Raw genomic sequence first — 24865 nt, 5'->3', positions numbered from 1 at the left:
TGGGTTGGAATGGACCTCACAGACTCCAAACCCCCTGCCATGGCCCCAGGGCCTCATCCAACCTGGTCTTTAACACCTCCAAGGATGGGGCATCCACAGCTTCTCCTGGACAACCTGTTCCAGTGCTTCATCACCCTTACAGTAAAAATTTCCTCCTAAAATCTTATCTAAATCTCCCCTCTTTTAATTAAAAATCATTCTCCCTTGTCCTGTCAATATCTGACTGAGCAAACACTGCTCTCCATCTTTGTTATAAACTTCCATTTAGTATTGAAAAGCTGCAAAATGGTCAGCCTGGAACCTTCTCTTCTTCAGGCTGATTAGCCCCAGCTCTTTCAGCCTTTCTTCAGAAGTGCTCCAGCCCTCTGATATTTTTTTTTTTTTTTGTAGCCATCCTCTGTACGTGCTTTAACAGGTCCACATTATTCTTGTTCTGGGGGCCCCAGACATGGATGCAGTGAGGCCTCACAAGGGCAGAGTAGAGGGTCAAAATCACCTCCTTTGACCTGCTGGCCATTCCTTTTCTGATGCAGCCCACTATAGTCTATTTTTTCCTACAATTTGAATGTATTGTATTAAGTTTCATTCACTACTTGTTTCAGCTCCCTTAGATATCTAAAATTCTCTTGATTTCTTTGATCTTGAACAAACATTTCTTTGATGTTAAATATGTCATCTGCAAATACATCTGCATCATTACTTTCTATATTTTCAGGCTGTTAATATGTATACTTAAAGATGAGAATTAAAAGACCAGATACAAAAACCGAACTAAGCCTCACAGCTTAAATATTTCCATTAGAACCATAATAATAATACTTAATCCTTTTTTTTTTTTTAGTATCTTCTTTTATCCAAAATTTGAGCTGTGACTCACTTCACTCTCTATAATCACTTAGTTCTTTTACTAAACTGTAAGAGTTTAGTAACAATAAGAATAGCTATGTTATAAGTCAACATTATAGCAACATTAAAAAATAAAGGAAATTTATTGATATTGGTGTATAGGTGGGTCATCAGAATATTCTCTCATTTACAATTTAATTTTCTCAAAGAGATTCAGCCTGGAGAAGGGGAGGCTCCAGGGAGACCTTATAGTTGCCTTACAGTACCTAAGGAGGGCCTACAGGGAAGCTGGTGGAGACTTTGTCAGGGAGTGTAGTGATAGGAGAAGGAGCAATGGATTTAAACTAAAAGAGGGTAGATTAAATTTAGAAATAAGGAAGAAATGATTTACTGTGGTGGCAGTGAGGCACTGGAACAGGTTGCCCAGAGAAGTTGTGGATGCCCCATTCCTGGAAGTGTTTAAGGCCAGGTTGGATGGGGCTTTGAACAATCTGGTTTAGTGGAAGGCAGGGAGTTTGGAATCAGATGATCTCTAAGGCCTTTTTGAACCCAGAGCATTTAATGATTCTGTTCTTTGATTCTATGATTCAGAACTAAATGTCTTTCAAATAGTTTTTTGTTTGTTTGTTTGTTTGTTTGTTTTTCTCAAAACAATAATGCTTTCTTTTTTAATTCATTCTGTTTGGGAAATATAGAAGAACATGTAAAAATAAAACCATAAAAATTGCCATCACAACTCTCATTAGCAAAAAAGCATAGTCCAAGGATAATGCAACAACTGCATGATAATGGAAATGGTCTTTGTTTTAGCTGGCAAATAGACATTAAAAAACAAAACAAAACAAACAAACAAACAAACAAACAAACAGTGGCTAGGTTGTGCATTTATTTATTTATTGAATATTTGGTTCCTTGTACATTGTATTGGTAGCTTGTCTTGAATACATTCTTGAACATAGAATCATGGAATCATAGAATGCCCAGGTTGGAAGGGACCCATGAGGATCATGAAGTCCAACTCTAACATAAACAATAGGAAAAGTCGATTTTCCATGTCAAAGAAGAGAGTAAGTTGAAATGTAAAGGAAGCCTTTTATAATCAGCAACTAGTTTAGTGAAGTGCTATAAACAATTTATATGACTGAGTTTTCAGGGAAAAAAATAAAATAAAATAATAATAAAAAAAGTCCTCCTTTCTATTTTCTCATTTTACATAATGTTTTTTCCTAAGGGAATGGCACAAGGGAATGCGGAAATCAATGGTACATCAAATTATAGAAACACTGACACATTATTCTAGATTGCTAAAGTTATCAGGCAGTATGTGAAAAGTGTATATAATTTGTCCATCAGAATTTGTCAAAATAGTATATGACAAGTCATTAACTCATAACAATTCTAATCACATCTGGCACTAAAATTTTGTATCTGTCTTGCTAACAAAACCTCACCAAGCCAAATTTCTAGAGAGATAAAAATAGTTCAACATAAGTAAAAAACTAGTTTTACTGGGGAAAAAAATCTGTTTAACACCGCAGTTATAAATTCACTTTACTTTTTAATTTTTTTATTATTATTTTTTCCTGAACTTCATGGTGGTTATTTAAGTTTAATGAAGGAAAGGTAGTCCTGCAAAAGATGTAGTCTACATAGACAGAAAAAAAGGATGATATGAAATAGAAAAAGTAATGAAGTGGTAATAACTGAACAAGGAATTGGTTCCTTGGAAGAAGATGCATCTTGGAAGAAGATGCAGAACTACATAGTCTGTAGCATGATAAAAATACAGATTGAATACAGACAAATAAGTAAGCTGAAGAAAATAAGAAAAGTAAAGATGAATAAGTAAGCTGAATTCAGTGTACTGCTGAATTGAGCCAACAAGGGTCAATTATATGATTTTTATGCATATTGATGGTTTCAGTAGGAAGTCAAGTTCAGCCTGAACTGATATAGAAAATTTCAATTTCAATTAGAAATAAGTCTCCTATTTACCATAATTTGGTTATTTTTTCCATAGAGTTTTAATCATTTGTAATGCTTTATTCTCTATTTAAAACTCAGAATCTTCCTGTTTTGCAGGGAAAATATCTTACATACTTTAATTATATCTTACATACTTTACATAATTTATTTAATTATTATTTTTATTGACTGTCATTGTTCTATGCACCAGAAACCAAAACTACAGATCATTTTCAATAATACAGATCAATTTCAATAATCCTCCCCCTATTCATAGAAAACTATGCTTACATATATTGTTCTTCTGAAGAAATCTTATTACTACATAAGCAATTATTATATTATGATTTTAAAAAAATAAATAACGTGGTATTAATTTCCACAGTGGTTAGTGGTTTCTGTTCTTTCTATTTCTGGAATTCTCTTCTAGTCAAAAACAATTAAATGAAAATGTTTTGTCATTGGATTTTGGACTGGGCAAGTCCGTAGTACTCGTGCTTTGATCTGAAAGCAAAAAGCAATTAAAAAATAATAATAATAAAAAATACTTCTATACTTCAGTCAGTTTTTGGATTTGCATTATCCATGAGCAATGAAACTTTCCTTATGTTTCATATATGAAACTAGTATTGCCTGGACCTGTTTTATTCATGAGTACCAGATGAGGATCAAAGCTTGAAATTAGAATGGGTAGCTTGTGAGAGGAAGGTGGAAAGGAGAGGATGTAGGGAATACCTATTGCCTAATAATGTGAAGAGCAGCCAAATTCCTCATACTCTGAAACTTGCACTTGATGTTAACATTCTTCCTCAGATTTATTTAAAAACAAAAGAAAAAAAGAAAAAAGAAAAAAGAAAAGTTTTTTTTAAAAAAGTATTTATCTTAGAGCTCATAGATGTAGAACTAGTATGTGAGACTTGATGGGATTCACTTGAGTATATTGAAATATATAATTTTGGTAAACTCTCTGAAACATTTTCCTTTAGCCTTACCTAAGACTTTAAACTCAGGTAAGTTCTAAGTTCTCTATACAACAGAATTTGAGGAACAAAAGCAAGACCAGTTCACTTTGTGATTTGACCTACTGTCATTACTAGGACAAAAAACACCCTTTTTATTTATTACATATAAAACAACTTATTCTTTTTTGATGGCAAAGTGCATTGCTTTCATGTGTAATTTTCTTAATTACTTTTGTTACTCCATGTTAGTTGGAATGTTATTTGCTTAGGCATAACAAAATGAGTATTTTGCACAACACACAAATACAAGCCCCTAGGTTAGAAGAAAGCAAAGGCCCATCTATATAATGAAAACTTTGGATGCTGTTACATGATCTTTATCAAAGCCACCAACTGTGGTAACACAATGCTTGTATTTTAAAAGTTAAGGTCATATTACCAAATCTAACTCTAAAATAAGGTGGGTTTTTTGTTTGTTTGTGGTTTTTAGTTTGTTTGGTTTTATTTATTTGCTGTGGGTTTTGTTTGTTTGTTTGTTTGTTTTGAAGAGAAAAGGCTAGATGACCTCTAGAGATTCTTTCATACATAAATTATTCTGTTAGTCTACTACTACATGAAAAAAAAAAAAAAAAAAAAAAAAAAAAAAGATGAAGAAGGAAAATAAATGAGAATTACTTCTAAAACTCACAAATTTTGCCTTGGGGTGAAAAATGATCCTGATCATAAGTACACATACAAGAGAAACCTAGATAATCCAAAGGGAAAAAAAAAAAAAAAAAATGGGGGGGGGGGGGAGAGAAATCATTTGAGACTTTTTTTTCATAAGTAAAGTATCTTTAAATCACTCAAATGTCAACAGACAAGCCTGTGAAAGAATGAGTGATGTTACTTAACAGAGATGGAAATGTGTTGTAGTGTGGTAAGCTGAGCTAAGGACACAGCTTTATTCTGAACTCAAAGTGTCTTAGGTATAGTGGGTTGAAGCTAAACCCTTAATGTGAGCAAAATGAGGCTTTTATGCATTAAGATAAGTGAGGATACATAAACACACAAATGCATCCTTGACATTTATGAAAATCTTTTCTTCTCTTCATATGTAATACTTGCCTTCACATCCCATTATGTCAAATCAGGTGCTGTAGTGCTACATGATGGATATAATCTAATGTGACAGGTTACAACATAGTATACTATTTGGAAAATTGAGGAAAAGGCAGTTGTTATCAAATTGGCTGTTAAAGATGTCTCAGGTTTGTTTATATATATATATATATATCCCTAAGCTGGCAGGTTATATTTTAAAAAGCATAATTTATCTCTAATGTGAGAACTAGGAATTTCTGCACATGAAGCAGATGTTTAAAAGGTGTAAACAATTAGAGATGGGATCATTAAGCAGACATTTCTTCTAATGAACTAACAAAAGGAAAACTTGTGAATGTTGCAATGACAGTGCTTTCTTCACTTCCCTCACGCAGAAACTCCAGCTAGGCTTTACAGATACCTGTATCTATAAAGTAGGAAAAAAGCCAAACAAAACGTATATGAAAAACTTTAAGTGGATGCAACATATATTAATATTTGCACAAATCATGCACAAATGCAGTTAAATAAATAATTCCAAACTTTTATATTTAAAAATCCTAATCCTTGTAGTAGATTCCTTTTGTAGGTTTTGAAAAATCTTTTAGAAACAAATAAGGAAGGATTTATACCTGAGACATCAGACTGACATTTCATAGTAGAATAATCTTTCTTTATATTTTAGGTCATTCACAAGCTCACTGGAAAGATGTGGAATAATGTAGCAGCATGAATGTTTATATCTCTGTGAAAGACACTCACTACTGACTGACACCCCTGCATTTTCTATTACACGATGTCTAATTAAGCCCCATGACGCCACTCTCAAATCTGACAAAGCAGAGATAATTCTTGACATTTTGAAAAACTTGGCTCATATTCTCCTTCTTTTTACAGTGACACAAGCTGAGGTTTCAAACTGATAATGACTTTTTTTTTTTTTTTTTTTTTTTAGTCTTTTTCACACAGTAGTTTACTCAGAAGGAAGGGAATCACACAGACCTTTATTTGCCTTTGCAATCTTCAAGCACAAAATAACAGCAGCCAAAAGACCAAATCTTGCCCTTACTTGCCTGTGTTCAACTGCTACCAAAGTCAATGAAAATTATGTGTTATGCTACCCAGGGAGTGATTGGGTCCATAGCACACAGAGAGAACTGCCACAGTACATATGAGGTGATAGGTCACATCACTTCAATTGTCCTTATCTTCTTTCTGCGCTGGATAAACATCAGAAGACACAAACATAAAACAGTGAAATAACAATAGTAATACTTGGTATCCTGGTGCTGTCCCTGTCACTGCTGCTCTTCCAGTCCAGCCACAATGTAGAATTTTCTCTACCACATGTGCTGCCTCACATTTACCTTTCTTAGGCAGCAGCAGGAGAAGATCCAGCAATATTTGGACTGTCTTTAAGACTCACGTCTTTAACGTGAAATTGTGGCTTTTCAGATAGAAGAATAAGGACAAGGGTAAAAATGGTTCTACTTATGCTTTCTGAAATTTTAAAAATTAACAGAGAGGAATATTCCCTCCTTTTGAATAAATAGATAGATAGATCGATCGATCGATCGATCACTCAGTCATTTGATTGAGAAGGGAATTAACATTGCTTTCTTCACATTATTTAAAGGATATAAAATCTCCCTTTCTTGACCTGGTAATATCACACTTCTTATTTATTTTATTGTGTTCACTGTAGCACTAGAAAGAGACTACACAACATTATTTTCTCCATTAAAAGAAACAATAAGAAGAACTGGTAATGACTTACACGATTGTTCCACAAATGATTAAGAGCTGGTTTACAGATCTTAGGGGACACAATAATAAAACTCATCTAAAACTACAGAAGCCTATACAAATCTCATTAGTATATTGTTTAAGAATGTACAATTTGCCACTTATTTTCTCAATCAAAAAGACCAAATCTCCTACAGTTAAGACTAATGCAAAAATTGTTAATACTTTTGACTAAACTCCTGAGATATGTTCACCAATAGCAAAATGTCTTGCTTTCTTAGTTTCATCTAGAAATTGCTTTAATACAGTTTTACAAGAAATATTTGCTCAGGTTGTGTCCCAATTCACCCTGCAAACACAGGCAACAAAACTAATCATTTTCAACCTCAGCCTTTACTCAACTATATCTTTTGAAGGCAGACAACAAATTGGTGGAAAATTACATCTTACATTGCATTTCATGCTTATCACAATTGTTATCTTTCTTTCTATCTATTTGATTAAATCATTTCACATCTTTCAGAAGTCACAAGATGGAAAAGAAAGAGAAAAAAAAATCACTATAGAAAGACTTAATGTATATAAAGAATATGCCCATTACAGTTGTGGATTTAGCAATCTCAGCTGTCAAGTTCTGGAGTGCACAGTAATCCAACTTACTCCTGAGTAAGAGTAGCTTTTCACAGACAGTTGGTCTATGCTTTCCAGGCATAAATCTCTATTCCAAAACAAACTTAAAGACTAGAAGATAAAGCTAGGAATTTATATTTGCCTTTTTATTTATTTTTTATTATTATTATTATTGTTGTTTTTGTTGTACCATTAGAGTTGTAGCAAAAGCACGCACTTCTACAATTTAACAAGAAAAAGTTCAAATTGATCAAATTGATATATATTTGAACTAGAAAAATCAGGCAGAAAGCTTAAGTAGATAAAAAAAAAAAAAAAAAAAAAAAAAAAAATAAACTGTAGATGAAAAATTACATGTCCAAGACCACAGAGCACACAGAGTTGGTTAGTCGTAAATACATAACTGATTAGAGATGCAGGCATTCAAATTTTCATTTCAACTTCCTAGTAAGCAGGCTACATTTTTCCAAATAACTAAGCTCAAATGTATTTCTCTTTTTACATTTAAGTGTCAAAAGAACTCTCACAAAAATCAAAGTAGTTTGTAAAATAAATGCAGAAATCTAAGAATCTAAGGTAATATTGCTGATGGATAAATATAAGAAGTGAAAAGGAAAAAAAAAAAAAAAAACATTTTTTATATTTTTACTTTTCTATTCTAAATGAACTATTAAGTCTTGCAAAATTCTCTGTGCTATAATACCATTCATTGAGATTTAATTTAATTATAGTACTTTTACTACTGTTAAGATGTTGGGCAGTTCACTTTATAAGAAGGAAAAGCATTAAGAAGCTCCAAAGGAGAACTTAACGCATTTCTTTATTTCATACAAATCAATAAGGTGCAATAACCTGAGGGAGGGTTCTGAAGACTGATGGGTTAGAAAGGACATTGTACTCACAGGATGGAGTAAAGAACAGATTTTCTTTGAATCTTTTAACAGGTTTCTGCACCACCAGCTAGTCTCATGTCTTTCCTGACTATTCATTTCTGTTACATACAGCTCTTAAACACATTCAGGTAACCTGCACATTTTGCAAGGAAACTCAAAATTGTAAGAAGAAGACATATAACTTATTGTGCAGCTTCTACAATTTAACAAGGTGCCCTCTAAGAGAAATTTTAATTTCCTGGATCTAGCCCACAGGTGGGGAGTCTCCCTCTGGAGATTTTCAAAAGTTGTCTGGACAAGGTCCTGGGCAACCTGCTGTAGGTCACCCTGTTTGAGCAGGGGGATTGGACCAGATGACCCCCAGATGTCCCTTCCAACTTCAGTCATTCTGTGATTCTGTGCTTGATAATGAAAAGATACACCCATCTTTGGTAGCATTCCTACTATGGTGGAGGAATACAATCAAATATTTTTCTGCTTGTAAGATAATTCTTGGTTCAAAAAAAATGAAATACTTATTTTCATTTTTTTTTTTTCTGTCTTTACATAGTGCACTCAACCCTCTCATATTTATCTGGCCAAAAACATTCCCCATAGGGCACTCACAAGCTGATGTGACAGTGATTTATACTCTTTTATAAGGACACTGTGTAAACTCTTGCTATCAGTCATAAGTTTTAGGTGGTACAATATCTAACTCATATTAACCAGAACAAGCATATCTATTTACATGAATTTCTAGACTCTGTTTAATTCTATGCAGTAATGCAAAATACTGTCCTCCATGTCACTTCAAACAGACCACAGGAACTACAGGCCTGAAAACTGTCATTCACTGAACTAAAGTCAAGAGGACACACGAGTAGTTTTATAAATACACTAATATGTCTGATTCTGCTTTCACCAAAGATAATAGTAAGGGTTCTGTGCAAGTGTTCCAACATCAGGACTAAAGATGCAGTTTTCTCAAGAAATTTTACAGGACTAGTCTCATGGCAATATGTGAATCCAGGTTTGATGCATGTCTGCATTGTTGCATATATATTTATGCTTGCTTTGTTGTTTGTTTTTGTTTGTTTGTTTGTTTGTTTTTTCAGATCAAACAATTGGTAGAAAATATACTATTTTATTCTGAACACATTAAAATGAACTGCTTTTTTTGAGCCTTACTTGAGTAACCCCTAATAATGACTAGCTTGATTTGACAGCTCATCGGTTTTTAGGTAAAGCTGGATGAGTCACTTAGAAAAACATTTGATTAGTTTATCATTACCCGTGTCTTTGTTTACCAGATATTTTCCCAATTACTCTGCCTCAGTACTCAGTTTAGTTAGTCACCATATGATGTGAAGTGGGCAACATGTTCAAGTTACTGCTAAGTTCCTTCAAGATTTTACATCAGTGTCTTTTATTACTTTAGTTTGATCATCTATAAAGTATGATATTTCTTCACTGAGGAAATTCTTCACTGTAAGGGTACTGAGGCACTGGAACAGGTTACCCAGAGAAGCTGTGGATGCCCCATTCCTGGAGGCATTCAAGGCCAAGTTGGATAGGGCCTTGGCCAACCTGATCTCTAGTGGGTGGCATCCCTGCCTATGGCAGGGAGGTTGGAGTTAGATGATATTTAAGGTCCCAAGCCATTCCACATTTCTATAATTCTATGATTCTATGATTCTAATTTGGGCTTCCTTTTAAAATACATGGAACTTCGCAAAATCCTAGAAAACTGAGTTGCATTAAATGAATAGGAAATGGTAGGGTTGAAGAGAGGGGGCGGGAGGAAAAAGTAAGTGATTAAAACAATTTTCAAAAGATCCCTAGGGGCATTTTTCATACCTGAGTCACAATGGACTGTGAATATCTGGCAATTATTGCATATGTTGTGGCACGTTCTACCTTAAAATTGAAAGATAATACCATAATAATAATAAAGATATTGTAGTACACCACCAAGTAAAAAATGTGTTTGCAAAAATAAACATTAAGTACTCAAATAATATCTTCAGATGACAGGATGAGGATGACCACCTTACCCATCAAGTCAAAACCAGCAGTATTATTTTGAAGTAAGCTTTTGAAAATAAGTGTTACCTTTAATAGTCACTTAAAACTCAAGTGCAACCCCACAAAAGCACTAACACACTTGGCTTACTGTCTTTGTGAAGCTGTTTTTTTCATCATGGAGTATAGATACAGTCTGAGTTAGCACAGCTGATCAGCTCTTGAAACAAGTACATGTTCCTACTTCAATCACTTGGAAAATGGTATATTATTTCACAAAAAGCCTTCCCTACCTGAGGGAAGTGACTTGGAAGGACTTAATTTCAGGTAATGCAGCTTTTTAGTGTAGATTTGATTTTTTTGTTTTGTTTTGTTTTGTTTTTGTTTTGCAAGTGAACCTGTTTATCTAGTTAGTTTTATGTTCTATAGTTGGTCAAGTGCCTCCCAACATGTTTAGCAAGAAGGAATTAATTTACTTAGCTATTTTCTGATGCATTGCATTATGGAGTAATATTTATTTGTCTGGAAAAGTTAATCTTCTACCCTGTATCTCCTAAATAGCACATTTACAAGTTTTATTCTCAATGAAAATTCATTTAGGTTAAGTAAAAAATTATGATAGATTTTTATGTTCTTACAACAAAATGAAGATGTAAGAACTTTTTAATTAGCAATAATAATATACAGTACAATAATAATATACACAGTTCTATACTGATGAGAAAAGGACATTATTTTTTATAAATAGGAACAATGCATATATATATGGACATAAATAATTTTTGTTTAAATAAATAATAAATAATAAATAAATAAATAATTATTCTGTTACCATTTTTACACTTTAAAAATCTAGATGTTGAAGCATGCTTTTCTAATCCCAACTTCTTCATGCAGACTGTGTGACATAATGCACTGAAGTTAAGAAATAGCAGAAATAAAATGCTGTGCCTTGCCATAGCATTTCTCTGCTTGCTCAGCTAGAAGAGTCCATTTTAGTGGCTGGTTGTGCAAAGTCTTGGAAACAATTTACTGAGACAGGATCAATTATACTACCAGGAGACTACAACTGCTTACTTCTAGAGAACTTGTATTAAAAACTACCACTAAACCTTTCTGTGAAATTGCAGTTTATTTTTTTGCAGCTTCTAATTTTCTAAACTAATGTAATCCAGAAGAAGCCACAGGAATTAGAAACCTCCTTTGGGATCTTTCCATGGACCAAGCAATGTCACCCAGATTCCTGTCCCCCCACCCCCTACCCAGTTTCCTTATCTTCAGCCTCTGACAACCTTCAACCTGACAACCACCAGGCAATGCAGAAGTCTTGCTTGATGCAGACCCAGGCACAAGACTGGTCCAGCCACACTGTCACTACTAAAAAGTGTCTAAATAAGGCCCTAAAACTGTATTTTTGTTGAAACAGCCAGGAACTGTCATGACAAGTATATTCAGTTTGATATACAGAAAAGAAGGGTTAGCACCAATCTTAGGGAAAAGAGATTTAAGCTCACAATATAGACCTGTCCTAATTTAATACAAGTTTCCCTTGAGCCACTTGTATATTTAGCATAACTTTTAAAGCATTTTATGACAATCAATTTTATTAGAATACAAGTGACAAATATGAGTAGATTAAGTAGGATATCACATGCAAAGTTGAGTGTATTCTTGGCTCAATGCAAGGGTACATTGACTGAAAATATAAAATAGCTACACAAGGAAAGAAAGAAACGTACTTTCCATCTCTTGCTGTCACTTGGTTATCACATATAGTGAAGCTGCATAAAAAATAAATATGGATATAGCATCCAATTCTCTAATATTTTCTTTCTTAATGAAAAAGCTCTCAAGTTTCGTTTGAGGAGAAAGACAGCAGTCCCTACATCTGGATAATTCCCCTTCACCCTGCCCCCCATTTAACTAATTAAATGTTCTTTAGAATTTGAAATCACTAAGTGTAACAAAGCTCCAGAGAATCATAAGCAAAGTCAGGAGGACATTGCAAACACAGGAATGCTTGGTATAGGACAGCCTAGGGAGTACATGATGCTTTCAGTATCATTTGTACTGTACTTTAGGGCTTTAATAACCCTTCCAGCAATGTTGCACCAACTGCTAATCAATACCAATTATTTTTCTCACCACAGAAACAATGCTTAGTTAACCCCTTGAGTGCCTTATCCTGAAATAAACAGACATATTTTTTACACAGATAAAGAAAGCAGTCCATCCACCACAAATAATTATTCCTGTAACAAAAGTGAGTCTACATCCAAATGTTGGGTGAACATATAGTCATTTACAAAATTTGTCAGGTCCATCAGTTTAAAGCAACAAATTTTAAATTATATATTTAAATAAACAAACCATACACTGTATGCTATCGCATTATTCCTTATCATCAGAGAAGGAGGAAACAACTCCTACCAGTGTTTTGCATTCGTGGTCCCTGCAGTCACAAAGGTTTTCCCACTGACATTTCTGTAGAGTAAGTGAACAACTAATGAAACCAATAAAAAAGGTTTTTTTGTTGTTGTTTGGTTTTGTTTGGTTTTGTTTGGTTTGTTTGTTCACTTTTAATTCATTGCCTTTTTGGAATTCCATTCAACTCTAACATAAGTTAAAACAGACATAAGTTAAAATGTTTATTTTACTACTAAGTTATATCTTTTATTGCAGAAACTGGGTGGAGGGCAGAACACCCCAAAATGTATCTCAGTAGTATCTCTGTGTATCTCAGTAGGCAACATTCTCTAACATATATACATATATATATGTAACACTTTAAAAAATAAAAAAAAATAAAAAAAATAAAAATCTGTGTACTATACATAAGTTATGAGACCAAAAATTCATGCAGGTTAGTCAAGGTGTTTTTTTGTTGTTGTTTGTTTGCTTTGTTTTGTTTTGTTTTGTTTTTTTCTATAATTAGGCAAAGAAACTGTAATTATTGAACTCCCTAAATACATCAAAACTCTTTATTATTACTATTCAAGTCATGAATTTCAAGTAAATAATTTAAATGCAAAATATAAGTATGGATATTGGAAACTAAAAGTATTAGGAAAATGCCTATTTTAAGCTTTATTGTTTTCATACATTCTCACTGTCTTTGTGGTGATGAAAATCTAGTTTATCCTGGAATGCAAATCTGCTAAGTTTCCATTAAATGTTTATACATGTGAATCTGTCTGTCTATCTAAGTATATATGGAATGTTTAATTCTTATAGACCCTCATATCTTTATATATATGAATCCCTAACAATATGCCATAAAATGGGAATAAATTAGAACAGAAAATAGTTGAATTTAATAGAAGAAAAAGTAAAAGTCTTTAAGAACAAAATAGTGCAACTGCTTCTATAACACTTCACAAAAATGACAACTCTAATAGGACTAAGTGATGGAGAAAAAAATAACCTGTACCCTGGAACACTCTTGTGCAATGGATTTGTCGTACATATAAACAATTGACTTTGCATTCTTTGTTTACGCAAATTAAGCTAAGTGGTCATTTTAGAAAGTTAACCTGTCCATGATCATACAAAACTACATAACTATGCAGAATATTCCTTCTGTCTCGGTACACCAGATGGGATTATCTGAAATGTTTTTCTCAACCCAGTTTAATTGAAAGTAAAGAAAACGAGGTTCTAACAAGCTATTGCCCTCTGGAGCTGCAACTGTTCTCTGCATAGGATTGAAACACTATTTTCATCGTAAATCTTTTCTGGCTTTCATAACCAACTCACCCACATTATTACTATAGTTCATCATATCTCATTGGGGCCTACAAACTGTTATAATGAAGTATGTTTTAAAGAGATATGAAACTTTGTTTCAGATGTTCTAGAAAAGTTTTCCTAAGGAGAGTAAATTGCTGCTGGTGAAAGGAATATAATCTGAACTTGTGCAACTGGAATGCTTTGCTAAAAAGGAAGTTAAGGACCACTGACAAAGAGAAGGTGAATCCCACTGGAATTTTTTAATAACAATTTCTGTGAAATTCTTTTTTTAATTTTTTCATTTTTAATGTTTTCATTTAATTTTAATGTTTCTAGTACTAAGTAGTACTAGAAGGATGACAGGAACAAAGGACTCGGAATTTTAATGGCTTTTTGAAACACCAAAAATAATAATGCTAGAATATACAAGATGTAACTTCCTTTTATTACTTGTTCAATCCACAGCAACTGGAGATAATAACATAAAACATGCCTCAATTTTTTTTTTTTTTTTTTTTATAAAAAAAGGGCCAAACCACATTATACATTGTTTTCATCATTATAGTTGTTCTTTGCTTTACTAAAATGCAGTCTTAATTCTGATGCCATTGAAAAATAATGCTGTAAATTTAAGAATGCAACATACTTCTGTACTTGAGAATACAAAAATACTCATACCTGGCAGCAAATGTGACCAACTTGTCTTTTAATCCTTCTTTTGACTCTAATAACAAGAAAGAACACTGGATTAGATTTCCTTTCCATACAGAAAGCTTTTCTTCCTGTATTCAAGTTGAAGTGATGACTAACCGTCAAAACTTCCACAGGGCGTGTATTTTAATTATTAGGTTGATATTGCTATCATATAACTAAAGCAGCAATGCTTCCCTTTTTAAAGACTGATATCAAAATATTGGTGGGTATTTAGAAATAGAATTTTGGGCCTACCTGCATCATTTTTTATTAAAAGAGTACTGATAAGTGTTGAGTAGAGAGGAGGGAAAGAAACCAAGTTTAATTTATTTATTTAATTAATTTATTTAATTTATTTATTTATTCCCAGAGAAAAGCTTTTAATCCAAAACTTAAGGCTGAGGGATAACTGAATACAAATTACAGGCAATTGGATACAATTACAGCCTTTGCTGGATCTAATACTTGCTCTATTCAGTTTTATTATTATCTGTATCAGAAACTGAGAGGCTAAGAGGGAACAAAAGCCACACTGAAACATATGAATCTGGTAAGATTTTACACGAGAAGAATGAGTGTTTGGAATCTACATATAGCTTTTTTAAATACTTTACAGAAGATTCAGAAGCTCAACTTCTTTTCTGAACTAAATATCAAACAAAATGTAAAATATTGGGAGACTTTTTCCGCTGGATTAGATCAGCTTCCTTTAGGCAGTTTACTAAATTAAACTCACTATATTACTCTAAACACCTTTTATAAATTGAAAGTGGTAGAACAGTTTGGTGACATACCAGATGGAATGGGAGAAAATCCCAGTGAGACAAAACGCTTCCATCTGGATTTCATTAAGTAGTCATTTTCTTATAATTTAACATTTTAAATCATGAGAGTCATTAGATGTATTATTACATAATGGTGATTCTCAGAGATTATATAAAAAGTTTTGTTTTACTCAAGCATTTATTTTATTGTTGCTGGGACTAATATTTCATAACTGAATTATCTGAATAACAACAACAACAAAAAAGCCATATTCCAATTTAAACAAAACAACAACAACAAAAAAGTTATTCAGTAATGGTGTTCTGCTGTGGATTTCTCAGAAGTTTCACTCAGTCTGAATCAATCACTGATATAAAAGCTGATATTTGCTCAAATGTAAGTAAGTGTCCATAATCGTATATACTTTTCTGTACACAAATAGAATATGCCACAGCCAACAAACATACATGGTATGTATTCAAAGAAAACCTTGTGCATAAAATGCATTATGAAAAATAAGTCAATGTTTAAAAGTATGACTCAGTTCTGAGAATTTTAATTAGAGCTGCAAAAACACAGTTCTACTGTAAGCAGAAGAGCAGCAGGCAGGAACGTTTTTTTGCTTGTTTGTTGTTTTACTTGTGACTAAAAGAAACATTAAAGAAGCTACATCTTGTATTTTTAGCCATGGTATTATTCTACTACACCAAATATCTCGGAGATTGAAAATAATTTTAAATAATCTGTACTTCTACATTTTGTCTTTTTGCTATATCGCCATCTCCAAATGGCAAACTAGGTAGGTCTGACTTGCTCAACCACCTTCAAATTCATGAAGCTGGGATGCCACAAAATGCTATATTCTCTTGAGAGGTTGTTCCTTTGTACAGCAGAAATAACTGCCTCAGATATGCCCCATCTTCGTGGACCTTTCTGCAGCATAGGTCTGTCTGTTCACATTTCAGAGCTTACAGAGAAGTGTCACATATTGAATCACTTTTTTTCTACCCTGGACGCATCTCCCATTCTTGACTTTTAAATAGTACAAATATGGATATACAGAGGTTAATCAGAGAGCACAGAGTGCGTAACACTTAAATAGGGTTAAAATAGGTAAAAGCATTGCTGGAAAAAAATGAATTTAAAACATTAAAAGCAGTAAAGAAACAGTTTAAAGCTGCTCTTAAAAATGAGAAATTAAAGACACTTTTCTATGGGAAGAATACAAGTACTTTGATCATGGGCTAAATAGTTCATGTGGATTTCTAAGAGAATTCAGCTGTGTTTAACAGAAGTTTTGACTGGCAGCAGAGACTATATTGTGAAGTTATTTCTGTATTGTTTCCTAGAGAAAAGAGTCTGATAATTAGAAATTATGAATTTTATATATTGTAGCTACTATAGTAGCAGAAGCGTATTTCAATGTTGTGAATCAAGAGGTTTTCCTCATTCTCTCCCACTGTATCGGGCTTATGTGGCAAAGCTTTGTAGTCAGGGGTGCTGCAGGGGTAGCCTCTATGAGAAGAGCTCAGAAGGTGCCCCATGTTAGACAAGAGCCACCTTCAGCCGGCTCCAAAGGCTGGGACTTGCTGCTGGCTGGAGCTAAGCCTATTAACCACACTGGTTGGACCTCTGTGAGAACATATTTAAGAAAGGGCAAAAATGGTTGTGCAACAGCAGCTCAGAGAGAAGACTAAGAAAATGTAGAGAGAACCAGTCCTGCAGACACCAAGGTCAGTGCAGAAGGTGGGCAGGAGGTGCTCCAGGCACGCAGCACAAGTTCCCCTGTGGCCTGTGGAGAGGCTCCTGGTGGAGCAGGCTGTCCCCCTGCAGCCCATGGGTCCCACATGGAGCAGATCTCCATGCTGCAGCCCCTGGAGGAGCCCCCAGTGGAGCAGGTGAATGTGGCCTGGAGGAGGCTGCGGTCCATGGAGAGCCCCTGCAGGAGCAGGTCCCTGGCTGGAGCTGCAGCCCATGGAGAGAAGCCCACACAGGAGCAGGGTGTCTGGGGGAAGCTGCCACCCATGGGGGACCCATGCTGGGGCAGTTTGCTCCTGACAGATGGACCCCGTGGTATGGAGCCATGTGGGAACAGTTCTTGAAGAGCTGCAGCCTGTGGGCAGCCGCTGCAGGACGGCATCCCAAGGGAGGGACCCCACATGGAGCAGGGGCAGAGAGTGACTGTGAAGGAGCAGTGGAGACAAAAAGCATTAGGGACTGACTGCAGCCCCCATTCCCTGTTCCCCTATGCTGCCTGGGGGGAGGAGGTAGAAGGAGAGGATGGTGGTTTTGGTTTGCTTTTAGTTTCTCAGTGCTTTAGCCTGTTAGTAATAGGTAATAAATTACATTAATCTCCCTTATGCTGAATCTTTTTTGTCTGTGTCAGTAACTACTGAGTGATCTCCCTGTCCCTATCTCAGCTCTTGAGCCCTTTTTTCCCCCTTTTGAGGGGGAGTGAGAGAGCAGCGTGGTTGAGTTTAGCTAGCTATCAGTATGAAAACCACCACACCCAGAATTAAATACTAGATAGACATTAGCTAAGAAGTTTCCACATTATAAATTAATTTTGCCTAGCTATATTCTCAGTTTAATGTTAAAAGAGTTTCAACATTCAAAAAAAAAAATAAAAAAAAATGTTGAAGTACTTAGAAAGGAATTTTTGTATTGTTATAAAGGAAGGGTGAATTGAGTGTTTAACACTTGTTTCAGTTTACAGGTCGATTTTAATTTTGTGTTAGGGATTACAGCAAAATCTGTCAATAAGACAGTGGTACAGAAAACACCTGAAGGCAGTGGAAAAGGAGCTTTTACTATTTAATGTAAAAGTCCCCATGTAAACTATAATGTTGAAAGAAAAAACTTATACATAGTACAAACAGACCATCTGTTTTTTTCCATGCTCTTAGAGGCATCAGACCTCTGACTGAATCAAATACCTGATGTTTAGATGTCTTAAAGTAACAGAAAAGATAATTCAGGTAACACAACCGCTACATAAGATCAGACATCTGCAAAAGTCTTTCCTCAACAAACAAACAAATAAACCAAAAACACTGACAACAGAAGTATTTAGACTTAACATAACTTGGTAATGCTTCACATTTTACTCTAAAATCACCTTTACTGAGGCAGCTACCATGAGACATTTCTGGTGCATACACATTGGCAGGACTGGTTACTTGGCAGGTAGTTGTGTTCCTGTGCACCCTCTGGTTTTAAGGGGAACCACTTCTGAGTACAGACTGAAACCTCTCACCACCACTAAGCACACTGTCACTCACAGCCCCTTTGTGTGCCCCCAGCAAAAGGACAGAGTAGTAGTATTCACTTCTAAGTTCCTTTTAGTAATTGTTCCAAAGTAAATTAACTGCAGTGCACACTACTCGATTTCTTAAACAAATTAGGCATTTAATATTGGTTGGTGCTCCAAGAAAGGAACTGTACAGAGAGTAAAAATGAGATTAAATCAGTTTTTTATGGCTTATTTTACAAGTTGTGAATAGATCCTTTTCATTTTTGTTATACCTCAAGAACAGAAAGATCTAATCTACTATTCAAGTACATTGGCATGTTAGTTATGGAATGCTTACAAGGGCAGTAATAATAAAAATTCAATTGTGTTGTAATTATGTTACCAATTACATTATTTTAGAGAGATAACAGTAGAAGGAACTATCTGAAAATACAAACTTCAGAAGGTGGTCATTTTGAGAAGGGTAATACTAATGGAGATCCCTAGCAAGATAATGTAAAAATCTTGAGCAGGGTAACTGAGCACTCAGAGGAAGTTTAAGCTGTAAATGGTTTATGAAGCACTAGTTGTACAAGAAAAAACTTGATAGCTTTCTGGTCAAAAATTAAGAATTTTATGGGAATCCAATCCATGCAATATAACATGATATTTTAAACCAGAATTCTCTTGAAATGTGTATTTCTTATATTTCTTAAGAAAAGGTTATAAAACCTTTTAAGTAAATATCCGTAATGTGATCACACAGTTATTTGAATACTGATAGTTATTATCTCTTTCAAAAGATTGAGAATTGCTGATGAAAACTGTACTGAAGTACATTTTCTTCCCAGATTCAAATTTCACTTTTATCATATCATGAAGATAATATAAATTTCCTTCAAACATGGTTCTATTCTATGTGAGAAATAACATCCTTTAAAATTGATTATTATTAACATTGTATTTGAGGCCTAATTCCAATTGTCTATTTTTCTGCAAATAGCCTTAATGTAACTTTTTCTTCCTAATCAAATGAAACACCCCATTATTAAAACATTAGAATATGTCATTTCTTTCAAAAGCAGGGAAAATGGAGTAGGGAACTTAAAGACAATGTATGAAGGATATGCATAAATATAGTATTTTAGAAGACCTGGGAAGGAGATATAGTACAATATAGTACAATTTATTAAAGTGAACTTACAATTCACGGTGATACACTTCATAGCAAGTGATACGGCTACCAAGTAACAGAACTACAGGCTTTTATATGCCACATGAATCAAGCCATTACCAAAGCAACAAACGTAGTATGATGTTTATTGTACTTCGTTTAAGAAAACTAAGTGCTTTAAAAAGAAAAAATAATAATAAAATCAAATTTGGCAACATATTATTAGATCTGTACTTTAAAAGGATATGTTTCTCCATTTCCTTGACTCTCAAAATCATTCTGTCTTCAGTGTATATGAAATTATATTCATATAAATGAAGACTAGTGAGTTGCATAGACAGGGAAAATGCAACAAATTAAACACAATATGAGATTTCTAAAAGTTCTTATGGAATATTAAGAAATAGAAAACATTTTTATTCAAGCAAAGAGCACAGTAATACCCAGTTTAACTAATTGTTTATATGATTCTTTTAATTACTAGAAAGCCACTAGGAAAAAAAAAAAAAAAAAGGCTCTGGTTCTAGTATTTTAACTTATCCATCGAAACAATCTAATCCATAAATAAAACTAATTTTTTAACAGGAAATAATAACAGTATATTTTTTTAGCCTTCATAAAGATTTATTCCATTAAAATGTAGCACAGATGCATTTCATCTCTGTTATTTTATACATGTTTTAGCTGATGTATGTAATTACTGTTTGATATCAGTGGCAGCAGGTCTGAAATCATCCTCCACTCTTCTGAGTATCATAGGAGCTTGTAGGGTATGAAGAACTGTAAAACTCTCATGAGGTATCATCAAATTAGTAAAATCTATGAAAGGTATAGCATTGTCTTCAGATGGTAATTTAAAACATTAAAGTGAAAACCATAAACACTCGAGCATTTATTCATGTGAATTTATTGAGCTAGAAGGTGACGGTTTGTTTGGTTTTAATGTAGGTTAGTCAAATGAGAGTTGGATATGCCTAGCAGAATTCCATTTGCAGTCTGATGGACTTCCCTTGAGCATATTCTGCTAACCAACTGTTTGCTATGTGGATTTGTTGCTTGTCAAGTTGCCTAAAGACCACTGAGTTTGTGAGTCAATCTCAATGAGGCCAAAACATAAATATAAACCAACCTCTTTGAAGGTAATTTTAATGACATATATTCTTTTTTTTTTTTTTTTTTTTTTTTTTTTTTTAAGTGTGTGACTGATATTTGTCATTGGTATTCAAATTATGCAGTCGGTAATAGCAGGAATTTTCCTCCTATAAGAAGGTTTTGAATTCCTTGCATAAAAAGTAGTGGTTTAGTTGGAGTTACCTTTAGTTTAGGTAATTTGTCTGTGCTAGGATTAAAGAGATCCAGTCTGGCCAGTGAAGATAGATCAGTAACAAATGAGAAAGCAAGAACATTTTCCATGTTGTCTGAGGAGCTGTTAAAAATATATTAATAAAAGAGGTATTACCTTAACTCATCCCCTATGAGGGAATTTGCACTGGTACTGATAATCCATACTAATGTTAAACCATCATAAAACTGTAAAAAAAATCAATTACAAGCTGTAACAGAAAATACTTTGATGTGACAAAAAAGTCATCTGCTGATAGTTATTTAGCCAGTCTGCCTGGGAAGATATTGCCAACAACTATTAAAGAAAAATAAACAAAAACTATGTAAAAAAATACACCATTGCTTTGCAAATTTACTGAGAGCAATCAAAATTAAGATTCCAATTATTTTAGATTGCATTAGTTAGGGCATCTTTAAAGGTTTCTTGTTTCAGATTGTTGAACTGATTTAAACAAGTGTAGTCCCAGTCCCCAGGGATTTTTTTATTTTTTTTTATTTTTTATTTTTTTTAAGCACTAATGGGACAATCCCTTTTATCAGCCTTGGGTGTTTCTATCCCATTCTACATGGCTGAAGCCACATTATAACTGTGGATTAATCTGTTGTGCTTTGGAATCATAATTACATATTGACAAGTAAAACTGTGAGACCTAAATAAAGGGGATTTGAGCTATTATCTGAGCATTCTCATGGGGCAAACCTAAAGGGGCATCAATTACTTTGCCACAGGCTAACTCCTTTTCAATTTTACTTTCTTGAGTGGCATTAAGTACTTGGAGAAAAAGAACTATAGAAATAAAAAATACAAATAAAAATGCAAGGCAAATGTAACATGGTTATCAGAAAGACTTACTACATATAATTAAAATAAGGATATTCTTTATTAGGAAAATATTCAATAAAAAAGCACTTTATTACTACAAAGTCTCCTTTTGCTTCTTAATTATTTTTCTTTGTTCAGGTTTTCCTCATCTTAGATAGCTTTGATTACATTTCTAAATACTTACACAAAACGTCAGAGAAAGATCTAATTTACTGAACAGTACTACTGCTCAGAGTGTTTTCAAATCATTCACTAGTTGATAAAACAGGGTTAATGAAAAACATACAGAGAATAAATGAATAATTCCAAGATGTATTTCTTATAAGCTTACATAAGATGACAAAATTCTAATTTGAATTACATTTAAATATATAAAGCACATGTTCAGGAACAACTAAACCATTCCCTCTTGACATACTGTAAAATCACTCTTTAGGAAACAATTTTTATATTTAAAAATGATACATATCCTCCCTATTTTCATGTTCCATTTACTCTTTACCCATATTTTTGGTTAACTTTCAAGAACATGGCTATAGAGAAGTAATAAATACCAAGTATGTTACGTCTAGCATTCGCATCCTTCAAAAAATCTTTCTACCAATCTTTTGCCTTAAATTGATAACCAAAATTCAAAGTAAAATATCAAGTCAAAAAGATTCAACAAAATGAAATCAAACAGAAAAAAAATATACACACACATAAGTACTTGCAAAATTTAAAAAAAAAAAAAAATCTTTACATTTATGAAGAAAAAGAAAACTTCAATGGAAACTTGCTGTTACATGAAGAACATGAAGAAGGACTGAAAAATTTGCATCTAATCATACAAATAACATAAAAGCACATAATTATGCATGCTTGCATCATTTTTTCTTAAATATTTGATCTTCTGTAACTAAGTCTCACTATGAAACAAACACTGTAAGCACTGTTTGGACTGGTTTCACTGAACTCGTATTAAATTTGTTTTACAATCATAAAAATATATTGCCCATGGTATGAAAATTCAATGCAACTGCTTTTTTTAAGGTTAACTTTCATTTTGGCTTGAAGCTTAGGGTTTGTAAATATAGGAATATATATCATCCTTCTATACATGTTTCATTGAGTTGGGGTCCCTAGTCTCTCTCAATGGAACATGTGAAGTGCAGTGTGTCACAGCTCAAGTCTGCATTTTGATTACTTGTAAAGCTCCATAGCAACCGAAATAGAAGCAGCCTGTTCTAGCAGTAGGAGATTGCTTTCATATTTTACTAAGATTGGGCGTTCCGCTTGAGTTGTAGAGTAGTGGGTGACTTACTGTTTTTGTTTTTGGTGGTTTTTTTTTTTTTTAAAAAAAAAAAAAGATATTTTTTTTTTTTTTAAAAAGAGAGTTGTTTTGTTTGTTTGTTTGTTTGTTTGTTTTTTACAGAGTCAGACTTTTGGCTCTTTGAAAACATATATATAATTTTCAGTAACTTTTTGCTGGTGCTCACTAAGGTATCAGTTTAGGGGCAAATCATCAAAAGACTTTATGATATGAATCAAATGAATAAGCTTTAGGGATTTGATTTAATTAAATGGAGAAGAACAAACATGAAACTAAACCAGAGAAAAAGTAACATAAAAATCAAAACAAACAAGCAAAGCAAAGAGGAGCAGAATTACACAATTATAAGGTGATGGCTTAATAATTTTGACCTTTCCCAAGTGAAGGTATGCAGAATCAAGTAAATGAATGAAAACCTAAAGGTTTCCCATGTTAAATTTTTATCAAATTGTTCCTTAATGTAATTGCAGTTTGATGACTTATATTCTTTTCTCCTCTCTCCAACTATAAACAACCAAAAAAGGGCGTTGGATGATTTCAAATTCTACTGCTGACCTTTTTAGCAGGTTTCTACACTGACTGCAAAGGTTTCTTTTTTTTTTTTTCCTAGAAAAGATGCTTACAGAGGGAGTAGTGAACATCCACAGTCTCTTTCATCCTCACTGGTGCTCTTTAGTGTATTGAAGCCCATAGAGGAGTATGATGTGGCTAGAACTGAAATAGTTGAAGCAGCCAAGAAAGCAGTGCAATTCCGTATATCCAAACTGTTTTGCATTTGGCCATCTAGCAAGTGATTTTCTGCCTGCAGACAGAAGTGTGGAAGGAACAATCATTCCCCAGGCTGACAGTACCCAAACGCCACGCACATAGGATACCTGCTCTATGCCTTATGAACAGTTGTATGCCTCCAAGTGACAGCTACATAAGCGTCTTTTAAAGCTGTACACTGTTTTGTAATTTTCTGCCTACTGAGGTCTTGGTTCTCATTTTCTGTTCTGAATCCTATCTCTTCAGTTTGCATCTTTGATTTGTGCAATTTTGCACTTAATTCCTATCTCTAGCTAGTTCATACAAGCTCTAAGGTGTACTTTTCCATACTTAGTCCAGATTCTCCTGGTTATGTGAACTCTGAAATTATTTGATTTTGCTTTGTCCCTTTGAATTGGTGTATATGTATTCTCTTATACATATGTGGACTCTGTGGCCTAGTGTAATCATGGCTTCAAAGTAATCATTATGATTTGGGTTTCTTCTTTCTACTGACTATTTCCATCATGTTTACTTTATTGCTCTCCCTCATGCACCAAACCTGTCTACAGGCTGAATTCAGCCCAAGACTCATACTAAGCTTGATCATCCATATGTAATAAGACTGGAACTGCTGCCAATGGGTTGCCCCATTTATGATCCAAGTAGATACATTACATAAAGTCTTTTCTACAATTGATGCATCTTCTCTGCACTCAGGGAAGATTGCACTGGTTCTCCTCACTTATTAGTTGGTTCAAAGCATTTGTACCACATATTGTGACACAATATTTGTGCCACATATTGCTAGTTCCTTCTATTACTCTTCCTCTCTGTTTTCCAGATTTCCACACACAGTGAAAGCCATTAATACAGGAAAATACTCCAGGAGCAGGAAAAGGATAGGCTGATACTTT

General features: G+C 33.8%; 1 protein-coding gene across 6 annotated transcripts in view; it reads right to left on the bottom strand.

Annotated features, from left to right (window-relative positions):
• PCDH9 (protocadherin 9) overlaps positions 1 to 24865 on the bottom strand; it is a 699850-nt gene that overhangs the window by 181849 nt on the left and 493136 nt on the right. For 2 of the 6 annotated variants that reach the window (XM_035321058.1, XM_035321013.1), the window contains one exon: positions 14425 to 14582. The exons of 2 other annotated variants lie outside the window; for them this stretch is intronic. In XM_035321058.1, the coding sequence (XP_035176949.1) occupies positions 14488 to 14582 (95 nt within the window). In that variant the 3' untranslated portion in view covers positions 14425 to 14487. Of the gene's footprint in view, positions 1 to 14422; positions 14583 to 24865 lie in introns of those variants that run through there. 2 more of the 6 variants (XM_035321003.1, XM_035321067.1) reach the window with 2 other exon arrangements.

This window comes from Oxyura jamaicensis, chromosome 1, assembly GCF_011077185.1.
Source record: "Oxyura jamaicensis isolate SHBP4307 breed ruddy duck chromosome 1, BPBGC_Ojam_1.0, whole genome shotgun sequence".
Lineage (NCBI taxonomy): Eukaryota > Metazoa > Chordata > Aves > Anseriformes > Anatidae > Oxyura > Oxyura jamaicensis.
The sequence above is the reverse complement of the archived record's forward strand: the minus strand, read 5'-3'. Positions and strand labels throughout refer to the sequence as shown.